Here is a 12,374-nt window from a genome sequence, read left to right as displayed (position 1 = left end):
CGTGAGAATTTTTTTCACCCCCACTGGGAATCCAGAGCCTTCCCTGGACTTCCATCCCCAGCAGAGCTGACCACAAAGCCAGGCAGACAGGACCTGAGAGAAAGTGGGGATATTTGGGGACCAATACAAGTAACACAGTCCTGGACCTGTCTCTCATTTTTGGCTACAAGAGAACAGGATCTCCGAGGACTATTAAGGGCGCAGACACTGGGCTCACATGCTTTCTGGCAACATCTCCTTTGTACTTCACAACTCTGAGGGAAAGAAGGATTATTATGCCCACTTTACTGAGGAAAAAACTAAGCTTTAATGTAGACAAGCAACTGCTTCACTTTCCATAGTCAGTAGCAGAGTTAGGATTCAAACCCAAGTCTCATTTCTCTCATCTGAAGGAATACAAAAGCTATGGAAGCTGTCCTCTACTTACTGAAACCAAAACCATTCATCAGACACGGATAGGTCTGTCTCTTTGTTTGAACTGACTGTCAGAGAAAGCCCAAGGCCCACCATGGAAGCAGGAACCGGATGGTAGAAGGATGGATAATGAGTGGAGGCATGCTTAGCACTCCCTCATTTGTGAGAGCTATGCTGAGCCAAGCTTGGTCATCAAAACTGGGGACATGCAGCGAACATGCCTGAGGAGGGCTGGACTCAGCTGAGGAGCCAGAGGTGCAGCATAGGGACCAGGCTGAGCAGGAGAAGCCCAATCCCATGGGGCATGGCCCCAGCACTCATGGCCAAGGCATAGAACCTGGCCACCTCCTCGTTGGGGTTGCCCTGGGCTGGGTCGAACCACATCTGGATGCAGCGGCCGCTCCCTCGGTTGTAGTTGCTGAGTTTGTAGGAGCGGCTCCAGATGCCCTCACACAGGGCTGCGGGCGTGGGAAAGTAGGTCTCAAATGTGCGACAGGTGGCTCCGGCCGGACACTTGTTCGATCCTGCATGGGGAGAGAGGGTGGACACAGACATTCAGCCCCTGGGCCCAAAGCCCATTTCTGGCCACCCCCCTGGAGATCCGCACCCAACCCCAGATCCTCGGACCCCGCCTCCATCTCCGCACCCCCGGGCCCTCACCTGAGCTCCAGTCCCAGCCCTTGTGCCAGTTGCTCTTGCAGGTGTAGGAGGTGCGGCAGTCCTCCCACCATTGCTGACAGTCCTCCTTGCACAGGGGCACGTCCAGGAAGCGTTCCTTGCGCCAGCTCTGGTTCACCTGGGTGGGAGGGGGGGAGGGAGGGCTCCTCTCAGCCAGGGGTGCTGGCAGCCACCGCCTTGACCACCTTGACCGAGCAGGATGGCAGCCCGCTGGGCTGGGGTGAGGGAGAGGCCCGTACCTCCTGGATCCAGGGCCCCAGATTGGGTGAGCACTCGTACAGACAGTTGTCCTGAATGAAGTGGCGCTGGCAGGCAGGCTCTATCTTGCCGCAGTGGTCCAGGTTAAAGTTATACAAGAGGGAGGGGTCCTTGTGCAGCTCCTGGCTGGTGTTGTGTGAGCAGCAGGCGTTCTTCCTCCAGGGAATGCACTGGGTGGAGAAGACACTGGAACACATGCCTCCCCCACCAAAACCTTCAGCCTCTCCCTATTTGGTGCTTGGTCTCCTGCCTCAGGTGGGTTGTCCTAAGAAAGTTTACTGTGAAGACCCCTCTGTCCTTGGCCTCCAGGAGCTCCCATCTTGGGGGAGACTTAGTTACAACAGTGTAATCAGGGGTTGTGGGAGCCGGAGAGAAACCCTGTCTTGGGAGGACAATAGCTATCGTTTAAGCAGCCCTTCATATTTTATAGGGAGTTCTTTGATTTATTTATTCATTAAAAAATAATTACTGAGTACCTATTTCTATGCCAGTTACTGTTCTAGATGCTAAGAATACGGTAGAAAGCAAAACAGAATTATGTGTTCATAGAACTTACATCCTGATCAATGGAGACAGACAGTAAGAAACTAAAAGAGAAAAAATATAGTGTCAGGATATGATCAATTACATGGAGAAAATTACAGCAGGGAATAGGGATGTGGAGTATGGGGTGATTGTTGAAATTTTAAAGAAGGTGGTTGTGAAAAGCCTCACTGGAAAGTGGCATTTTGAGCAAAGGAGGAAGGGAATGACCTATGCAGTAATGTATGTTGAGTAACTTTCTTCTTGGTCTGTATTAAGTTCTGTGTCCCCAGCGGCGAGGCCAGTGCCAGACATGTGGCAGGCCTGTAAAAATATTTGCTGAAAAAAATAAATGAAAGACCTATTTATGATTTCCTAAATCTAAACTCCATCTTACATATAGATGCATCATATTTCAGTAAGCTTTAATAGAGACTGGCTTTTTCAGGACTGTAAATACTATGAAAAGGAAGGCCGTGCTATGTGTTTTGTTTTACTGGAATTATTCACTATTTTAGCAAATTATGTCATCAATGGCAACACTGCATAGAGTATCTTATAGCATTTGAGTTGTCAACAGAATATACCTGTATCCATCTTCATTTGTAGCTGCCCCATTCCTAGTGATTTGGTGAATAAAAGCAAACATTGGGGCACCTGGGTGGCTCAGTTGGTAAAGCTCCCAACTTGGGTTCAGGTCATGATCTCACAGTTCATGAGTTTGAGCCCACGTCAGGCTCTGTGCTGACCGCTCAAAGCCTGGAGCCTGCTTCAGATTCCGTGTCTCCCTCTCTCTCTCTGCGCCTTCCCCTCTTGCATTCTTTCCCTCTCTCTCTCTCTCTCTCTCTCTCTCTCAAAAATAAATAAAGATTAAAGAAAATAAAGCAGTAACTTAAAAAGCAAACATGCCATTTGATAGTGATTTCTAACGTAGTCATATCAGAGAATTGATATATGGAAATATATTTTATTATAAGTTGCTTTCTTTGTGCTTCTCTTTTGTATTACAGATAGATAGAGTCATGTTGGTATTTTTTAAGTTAAATGTACAAATAGGTCCTATTGGCTTTGAATTTTATTTCAGAAAAAAAGGAGACATGGAGTCTCAATAGAGTTGAAACCAACTGGCATCCGCTTGTATAGAGTGAGTGAATGTGCAGCAATCGTGCCCCTGGGTCACAGCCGTAAGAGCCCTTGTCTTCTACTCTGACGCTTCATGGACTGGCACGTGATGAAGGTAGTGAGAACCATCCTCCCCGACAGTCTCTTACCCTCTAACATGCTGGGAGTGCCCACCCCAGTCCTACCCCCACACCACAGGGGCTGCTTATGTCCAGATCTTCTGTGCGTCCTCTGCTTCTCCGGGCCCATTTCCTCATTTGGGTTCTATGGGGGAGAACATGATCTCCTACATTGAACGACTACTGGGAATGTGAAATCATGTGCAGAAAACTCAACGCGTAGTAAGTGCTCAACAAGTGATCATATCGTATCACTGCTGACATTATCCTCTGAGGAGGCCACCCCTAAATCACCTCAACCAATACCCCCCACCCTACCTTCATCTTCTCCCACAGCAGTAACTCAGGATGTGGGGCTATCTGATCAGTCCGTCCTTCCCCCACCACCCTGACTTCCTCTTCCACATTAGAACCAACCCCCTCCCCAACTCGAGCCACACTACGGCCATACCCGGTCATGCAACTTGTCCTCGGGGCCTGGCTTTGTCTTGTGGTGCTTGGCGTCCATGCAGACATTGAGCAGGTCTACCCTCTTCCGGGCACTGCACATGGAGGCTGTCCAGGCCAGCAGCAGCAGCAGAAGTGGTGTCAGTCTCCAGGCCATGTCTTTGTGTCCCTGCAGATGGAGCTGTGGTTAGGGAGGCCGAGGCCTGAAGGGAGAGAGCCTCATGCGGCGTCCCCCTTGACCCCCTGCATCAGTCTCCCCATCTCCACAGTGGAGGATGGGGTCAGACCCTGTTCCTTTAGTGCTGGGGTCCTGAGGCTCCCTGAAGCTGAAGTAGAGAAGGTTGGCAAAGGGGGCTCCCCATTCCAGGCTTGGCGGGCTCAGAGGAGAACTGAGGTTAGTGGACTGGCTCTGGGGGAGTCTTCCTAAATTGGAGGAGATGTTTTTGTGCCCTCATCTTCTCTCAACTTTACCCAAGAAAAGTAATTAAATAGTTCAGGTCCATGCCCTCCTGCCCTGAAAGGGGCCAGGGACACCCATTGCCCTTATGCTGTGTCCAGCAAGTGCTCCACGAGGCACCGAACCACCTGGGTTCCCGTGCCAGCTTAGAGACCCTGTCAGCCTGGGGAAGGCAGTGGCCCAGCTCTGCTGAGTTCTCCCGATCACCATGAGGGTCAAGGGATGTAGCACATGGGGTGGTATTTGGTTAAATAATACAGAAATAGAAAGAGTGGCGGTTTCTAACTTTTGCTTCCTCAGACTTTTTCCTTCCTTGTTTTCTGAAAACCATTTCCTCCCTCCACCCCATCATGACTTTGGCCTCCTCAGCTCTCGCTAGGCTAATGCACTTACCCCTGCAGATCCCCCTTCCTTACCCTTCAGAAAACAAGTGCAGAGACCCCTGGCCCCTTGGGGACAACATAAAACATAAAAGTACCTCATGTTGGAACAGCCAAATAGACGAGCACTTAGAGTCATGGGAGTCACCCAGCAAAAGTGACGGCCCGCTTCTCTGTTCCTGACTGACCCTCACCCCCCACTCCCATCTATTAAAGATCTATTCCTGGGGCGCCTGGGTGGCTCAGTCGGTTAAACTTCCTACTCTTGGTTTTGGCTCGAGTCATGGTCTCACGGTTGGAAGGTTCAAGTCCTGCATCAGGCTCTGTACTGACAGCCTGCTTGCAATTCTCTTTCTTCTCTCTCTCTCTCTGCACCGCCCTCCCATGTCTTTCTCACTCTCAAAATAAATAAATAAACTTAAGGGGGAAAAAAAGATCTGTTCTTTGGGCTCTGTCACTGAAGTACTGGAAGGGATAATGGAGACTCCTTCCTCTCTCTCACCATCCCTACATGCAGCTGATCATCACAAAGCCCTGGTCAAGGGTCCTTCCAAAGATCTTTCTGGAATTCACTTCCCTTGGCTCTATATTTGGGGTCAGGTCTTCCCTCCTCCAATTTCTTCCCCTTAAAGTCACCTTCCCCACAGGAGCCCGAGTGATCTTTCTAAAGAAAGATCTGCCCCTCCCCTACACAGAAACCCGCCAAGTCTCCCCAGTGTCCCTGTCACCCTTCCCTCTTAGGGCATCTTGCCTGAGCCTCCTTTGCGGCTGGGAGCACACACAGCTGTGTCTGAATTGGCCTCTTCTCAGGCTGGCAATGGCTCCAGGCCCTTTGACTTTCACCAGTGGTCTCTGACCTCGGTGCAAGACAGACTGTAAGAACTCTGGTTAGCACAGTATAATTTCCTCATTCGGCTCTTCTGGTCTTCCCTCTCTTCCAGGCCCCACCCATTCAAGGCTCCATTAGTCTCTCAATGTATTCATTCCTGTTTCCATTCAACTCTTTGTTAATTTATTCATCACAGGATTCACACATCCAAGATTCATCAAAACCTAGAGAAGCTCATCTCTAAGGGGGATCTGAACTTTTGAGGTACCCCACGTGGTTGTTAGGATGAAGCGGGTTTGTTGGGCATGAGGTGCAGTAGGGAAAAACCCAGGCTTTAGGGTCAGGCCATGGGTCCCAATGGTAGCACCGTCCCTCACACAACCTTGGAAAATGTCACTGAGCCTTTCTGAGCTTTCGTTTACTCTCCAGGAAATTGTGGAGAATTATATATGGAAAAGCCTGGCACAAAATGAGTGGGCTTAAATGATAGCTCTCAGGTTACTTTTTGAGTAGCCAGGTAGACATAGGTAGAGGTTGAAGTATAGAAGTCAAGGGTCACAAAGAAAAATGGTCTCAAATCTGGTAAATGGGGGCCCCTGGGTGGCTCAGTCGGTTGGGCGTCCAACTTCAGCTCAGGTCACGATCTCACGGTCCGTGAGTTCGAGCCCCGCGTCAGGCTCTGTGCTGATGGCTCAGAGCCTGGAGTCTGCTTCCGATTCTGTGTCTCCCTCTCTCTCTGCCCCTCCCCCGTTCATGCTCTGTCTCTCTCTGTCTCAAAAATAAATAAACGTTAAAAAAAAAAAATTAAAGAAAAAATAAAAAAAAAATCTGGTAAATGATCATATCTCACCACCTAGCATTTCTATGAACATAATTGAACATGGGGTGCCTGGGTGGCTCAGTCAGTTAAGCGTCTGACTTCAGCTCAGGTCACGATCTCATGGTCCATGAGTTTGAGCCCCGCATCGGGCTCTGTGCTGACAGCTCAGAGCCTGGAGCCTGCTTCGGAGTCGATGTCTCCTTCTCTCTCTGACCCTCCCCCCATTCATGCTCTCTCTCTGTCTCAAAAATAAATAAACATTAAACAAAATTTTTAAAAAAATAATTGAACATTTTTTGATAGCCTTAAAAAAATGTGGTAGGGGCACCTGGGTGGCTCAGTAGGTTAAGTGTCCAACTCTAGATTCAGCTCAGGTCATGATCTCATGGTTCATAGTTTGAGCTCCACATCGGGCTCTGCACTGGCAGTGTGGAGCCTGCTCGGAATTCTCTCCCTTTCTGTGCCCCTCTCTAGCCTGCGCTTGCTCTCTTTCTTTCAAAGTAAATAAATAAACTTTTTAAAAAAATGTGGTAAACATTATGTAAAACTTAACATCTTAATTATTTTTAAGTGTACAGTTCAGTAATTTTAAGTGTATTTATGTTGTGCAATCAATCTCCAGAAACTTTGCGTCTTGTAAAACTGAAACCCTATTGTCATTAAGCAACAATACCCCATTTCCTCCTCTCCCCAGTCCCTGGTAGCCATCATTCAACTTTCTGTTTTTATGAATTGACTACTTTAGATATTTCATATAAGTGGGAATCATATAGTATTTGTCTTTTTGTCGCTGTCTTATTTCTCATAGCATAATGTCCTCAAGGTTAATCCATATGTCAAAATTTCATTTCTTTTTTTTTCTTTTTAACGTTTTATTTATTTTTGAGACAGAGAGAGACAGAGCATGAACAGGGGAGGGTCAGCGAGAGGGAGACACAGAATCTGAAACAGGCTCCAGGCTCCAAGCCGTCAGCACAGAACCCGACGCGGGGCTCGAACTCACGGACCGCGAGATCATGACCTGAGCCGAAGTCAGCCGCTTAACCGACTGAGCCACCCAGGCGCCCCTCATTTCTTTTTAATAACTGAATAGTAATTCATTATATGTATATGCTACATTTTGTTTCTCCATTCATCCCTTTATAGATCCTGGGATGCGTCCATCTCTTGGTATTATGAAGAATGCTATTACGAACATGGGTGCACAAATATCTTTTGAGGCCCTTGCTTTCAATTCTTTCATATATCCAGATATGGACGAGCTGGATCATATGGTAATTCTACCTTTAATTTTTAAGGAACTGCCATAATATTTGCTGTAATAGTTGTACAATTTTCCATTCCTACCAACAGTGTACAGGGTTCTAATTCCACCACATCCTCGCCAACACTTGTTATTTCCTGTTGGCTTTTTGTTTTTTTAATAAAAGCCATCCTAGTGGGCGTGTGAGGTCACGGATTGGATTTGCATTTCCCTGGTGATGAGTGATGTTGAACATCTTTTCATAGGCTTATTGATCATTTGTATATCTTCTTTGGAAGATATACAAATGTCTGTCCAAGTTGTTTGCCCACTTTTAAATTGTATTCTATGTCTTCAAAAAAATTTTTTTAACGTGGGGCGTCTGGGTGGCTCAGTCGGTTAAGCATTTGACCTCAGCTCAGGTTATTATCTCAAGGTTCATGAGATCGAGCCCCTCATTGGGCTCTGTGCTGACGGCTCAGAGCCTGGAGCCTGTTTCAGATTCTGTGTCTCCCTCTCTCTGCCCCTCCCCTGCTCATGCCCTGTCTGTCTCTCTCTCAAAAATAAACATTAAAAAATAAAAAAAAAAATTTTTATTAAAAAAAATTTTTTTTAATGTTTATTTTTGACAGAGAGAGAGACCTAGCATGAGCAGGGGAGGGGCAGAGAGAGAGGGAGAACAGAATCTGAAGCAGGCTCCAGACTCTAAGCCGTCAGCACAGTGCCCGGATGCAGGGCTTGAATTTACAAGCCGTGAGATCATGACCTGAGCTGAAGTCAGACATTTAATCGACTGAGCCACCCAGATACCCCATTTGTATTACATGTCTTTTTATTGTTGTAGGAGTTCTCTATATATTCTGGACTAACCCTTTGTCAGATATATGATTTGCAAATCTTTTCTCCCATTCTGTAGGTTGCCTTTTCATTCTGTTAACTGTCCTTGGATGCCTGGTTTCCCATTTTGATGCAGTCTAATTTATCTGTTTTTTCTTTTATTGCCTGTGCTTTTGCTGTCATATCCAAGAAATCATTGCCTAATGCAATGCCATGAAGCTCTTCCCCTGTTTTGTTTTGTTTTTTTAAAGGAGTTCTATAATTTTTAAAGGACACCTGGGTGGCTTAGTCTGTTAAGTGTCCGACTTTGGCTCAAGTCATGATCTCGTGGTTTGTGACTTTGAGCCCCACATCGGGCTCTGCACTGGTGATGTGGAGCCTGCTTGGGATTCTCTCTCTTCCTCTCTTTCTCTGCCCCTTCCCCAATTGTGCGCTCTCTCTCTCTCTCTCTCTCAAAATAAAGAAATAAACTCTAAAAAATTAAAAAAAAATAAAGAAGTTCTATAGTTTTAGCTTTTACATTTAGGTCTATGATCCATTGTGAGTTTAATTTTTCAACGTTTTTTTTAATTTATTTTATTTTTTTTTTTATTTATTTTTGGGACAGAGAGAGACAGAGCATGAACGGGGGAGGGGCAGAGAGAGAGGGAGACACAGAATCGGAAACAGGCTCCAGGCTCCGAGCCATCAGCCCAGAGCCTGACGCGGGGCTCGAACTCACGGACCGCGAGATCGTGACCTGGCTGAAGTCGGATGCTTAACCGACTGCGCCACCCAGGCGCCCCGTAATTTTTATATCAGGTATAAAATGAGAGTGTCCAACTTTATTATTTTGCATGTGAATATCCAGTTGTATCCCACCACCACATATTGAAAAGGCTATTCTTTCCCTCATTGAATTGTCTTGGCACAATTCAATTTGTCAAAAATGTGGACTCTCAGTTCTATTTCATTGACCTACATATCTATATTTATGCTACTATCACACTGTCTTTATTATTGTAGCTTTGTAGGAAGTTTTGTACTCAAAAAGTGTGAGTCCTCTAATTTTGTTCATTTTCAAGAGTGTTTTGGCTGTTATGGGTTTCTTCTATGTCCATATGGATTTTAGGATTAGATTGTCAATTTCTCCAAAAAAGCCAGCTGGCGTTTAGAGAAGGATTGAATTGAATCTGTAGATCAGTTTGGGGAGTAATGCCCTCTTAACAATAGTAAGTCTCCTGATTGATGAACATGGGCTTTCTTTCCATTTATTTAGGTTTTAAATTTCTTTCAACAATGTTTTATAGTTTTCAGTATATAAGCCTTTTACTCTGTTAAGTTCACTTCTATGTATTTTATTCTTTTTTATGCTATTGTGAATGGAATGATATTCTTTTTTTTTTTTTTTTAAGTTTTATTTATTTAAACAACCTCTTCACCCATTGTGGGGCTAAGAACTCATGACCCCAAGATTAAGAGTCACATGCTGTTCCAGGGTGCCTTCGTGGCTCAGTTGGTTAAGCATCCTACTCTTGATTTCGGCTCAGGTCATGATCTCATGGTGGGTGAGATGGAACCCTGCACTGGGCTCTGTGCTGGAAGTGCATAGCCAGCTTGGGGTTCTCTCTCTGCCCCTCCCCCATTTGCTCATGCTCCGCCCCCCCCCCCCTTTCTCTCAATATAAATAAACATTTAAAAAAGAAAAAGAGTCACATGCTTTTCGGACTGAGCCAGCCAGGTGCCCCTGGAATTATAGTCTTTTTTTTTTAAGTTTACTTATTTATTTTGAGAGAGAGAGAGAGAGCAAGCAGGAGAGGGGCAGAGAGAGGGAGAGAGAGAATCCCAAGCAGGCTCCTCGCTGTCAGAGTGAAGCCCAACATGCGACTCAAACCCACAAACCATGAGACCATGACCTCAGCTAAAATCAGGGGTCAGACGCTCAACTGACTGAGCTGTCTAGGCGCCCTTTTTTGTTTTGTTTTGTTTTGTTTTTAATGTTTATTTATTTTGAAAGAGAGAGCAAGCAGGAGCAGGGGAAGGGTAGAGAGAGGGAGAGACAGAATCCCAAGCAGGCTCTGTGCTGTTAGCACAGAGCTGGACTTGGGGCTCAAACTCAGGAACTGTGAGATATGACCTGAGCTAAGATTAAGACTCAGATGCTTAACTGACTGAACCACCCAGGCCCCCTCTCCCCCCTGGAATTATTTTCTTAAATTTATTTCTTTTTAATAAATTCTTTATTTTTAAAAAAATGTTTAGATTTATTTTTGAGAGAGACAGTGCAAGCCTGCTTGGGATTCCCTCTCTGCCCCTCCCCCCCCCAAAAATAAGTAAATAAACATTTTAAAAAAGAAAAGAGTCCTATGCTTTTCCAGCTGAGCCAGCCAGATGCCCCTGGAATTATACTCTTTTTTTTCTTTTAAGTTTGTTTATTTATTTTGAAAGAGAGAGCAAGCAGCGGAGGGGCAGAGAGAGAGGGGGAGAGAGAGAGAATCCCAAGCTGATGGTATAGAGACTGATATGGGGCTCGAATCCACAAACTGTGAGATCATGACCTAAGTTGAAGTTGGACACTTACCTGGCTGAGCTACCCAGGTGCTCCTTAAGTTCATTTTTATATTTTCATTGCAGGCATATAGAAATACAATTGATTTTTGTGTATTTATCTGCTATCCTACAAACTTTCTAGACTCACTTATTAGTAATACTATTTTGTGGATTCCTTAGGATTTTCTATGTACAATGACATCTGTGAATAGAAAGTTTTACTTCTTCCTAGAGAAACATTTCCTAGATGGCATCCCTTTTATGCCCAGGCTTGTACTTGAGTTTCTCCCTGCAGTCTCTAGGCAGCTTTTTAAGCTGTGGACCAAATGGAAATGATAAAGCTTTTTGCAGCAAAAAAAGGAAGGAAGGAAGGAAGGAAAGGAAGGAAGGAAGGAAGGAAGGAAGGAGAAATAGTTTTGCTTCTTGCTTTCAAATCTGTATGCCTTTATTCCTTTTTATTGACTAACAGGCTTAGCTACAACTTTTTTTTTATTAATCTCTACACCAAAGTGGGGTTCAAACTCACCACCCCAAGATCAAGAGTCGTGTGCTCCACTGACTAAGCCAGCCAAGTACCCATAGCTACAACTTTTGTACAAGTTGGATAGACATGATGAGCATGGATATACTTCCTTATTCCTGATATTAGTGGGAAAGCCTTTTGATGTTGACTGGGATGTTATCTGTGCCTTTTTCATAGATGACCTTTGTCAGGTTGCGTGAATTCTCTTCTATTCCTAGTTTGTTCAGTATTGGGTTTTGTTTTGTTTTAAATCATGAAAGTATTTTGGATTCTGCCAAATTATGTTTCGACAGAGATGATCGTGTGGGTTTTGTCTTCTATTCTAGTAATATGATATTTTGAATCAATTAATTTTTGGATGTTAAACCAACTTGCATTCTGGGATTAATCCTATTTGGTCATGATGTGCAATCCTTTTTATATGTGGCAGGATTCAGTTGTGGGTTGTTTTTGTTTTTTTGTTTTTGTGTGTGTGTATATATATATATATATATATATTTTTTTTTTTTTTTTTTTTTTTTTTTTTTTTTGAGAGAGAGCACACAAACAGGGAAGAGGGGCAGGAGAGAGAGAGAATCTTAAGCAGGCTCCATGCTCAGCATGGAGCCCAACTTGGGGCTCAATCTCATACCCTGGGATCATGACCTGAGCCAAAATCAAGGATCAGATGCTTGGGGCGCCTGGATGGCTCAGTTGGTTAAGTGTTGACTTTGACTCAGGTCATGATCTTGGGTTCAAGAGTTTGAGCCCCACATGGGGCTCTCTGCTGTCAGCACAGAGCCCACTTCGGATCCTCTATCCTGTCCCCCCCGTCCCCAGTCTCTCTGCCCCTCCCCCGCTAATGCTCACTCTCTCACTCTCTCAAAAATAAAATAAACATTAAATGAAAAAAAATTTTTTTTTAAGTCATTCTTAACTGACTGAGCCATCCAGGCGCCCCTGGCTGGATTCAGTTTGCTAGTATTTCATTGAGAATATTTATGTCTTTATCTATAGTGGATATTGGTCTGTAGTTTTCTTGCAATGTCTTTGTGTGATTTTGTATCAGAGTAATATTGATCTCACAGAATGAGTTGAGATGTATTACCTCTTCTTTTTTGAAATAATTTCTTTTTTTGTTAAAGTTTATTTATTTTAATAATGTCTACACCCAACGTAGGGCTTGTACCCCAAGATCAAGAGTCACATTCTATTCC

The 12,374-nt window shown here is 44.8% G+C and overlaps 1 protein-coding gene and 1 long non-coding RNA gene across 7 annotated transcripts in view; one reads left to right on the top strand and one right to left on the bottom strand.

The window, feature by feature from the left end:
• Positions 1–12,374, top strand: part of LOC132674320 (uncharacterized) — a 38,568-nt gene that overhangs the window by 1,139 nt on the left and 25,055 nt on the right. For 4 of the 5 annotated variants that reach the window (XR_013550134.2, XR_013550133.2, XR_013550131.2 and 1 more), the window contains exons 2-3: positions 2,957–3,109; positions 7,193–7,320. This is a non-coding gene — a long non-coding RNA (uncharacterized LOC132674320). Of the gene's footprint in view, positions 1–1,510; positions 1,606–2,956; positions 3,110–7,192; positions 7,321–12,374 lie in introns of those variants that run through there. The other variant, XR_013550135.2, reaches the window with a different exon arrangement.
• LOC144612925 (folate receptor beta) lies at positions 284–5,298 on the bottom strand. 2 transcript variants are annotated; one of them, XM_078433128.2, is made up of 5 exons: positions 5,149–5,298; positions 3,565–3,729; positions 1,332–1,520; positions 1,075–1,210; positions 284–938 (listed from the first exon to the last, which is right to left on the bottom strand). In XM_078433128.2, exons 2-5 carry the CDS (start codon positions 3,715–3,717, stop codon positions 652–654), a joined length of 765 nt encoding a protein of 254 aa, XP_078289254.1. In that variant the 5' UTR covers positions 3,718–3,729; positions 5,149–5,298; the 3' UTR covers positions 284–651. The 2 variants fall into 2 exon arrangements, with proteins under 2 accessions (XP_078289254.1, XP_078289255.1); XM_078433129.1 differs by lacking the exon at positions 5,149–5,298 and adding an exon at positions 4,146–4,256.

Source organism: Panthera onca, chromosome D1 (assembly GCF_046562875.1).
Source record: "Panthera onca isolate mPanOnc1 chromosome D1, mPanOnc1 haplotype 2, whole genome shotgun sequence".
Lineage (NCBI taxonomy): Eukaryota > Metazoa > Chordata > Mammalia > Carnivora > Felidae > Panthera > Panthera onca.
Note: the sequence above shows the minus strand (reverse complement) of the source record. Positions and strands in the feature narration are given on the sequence as shown.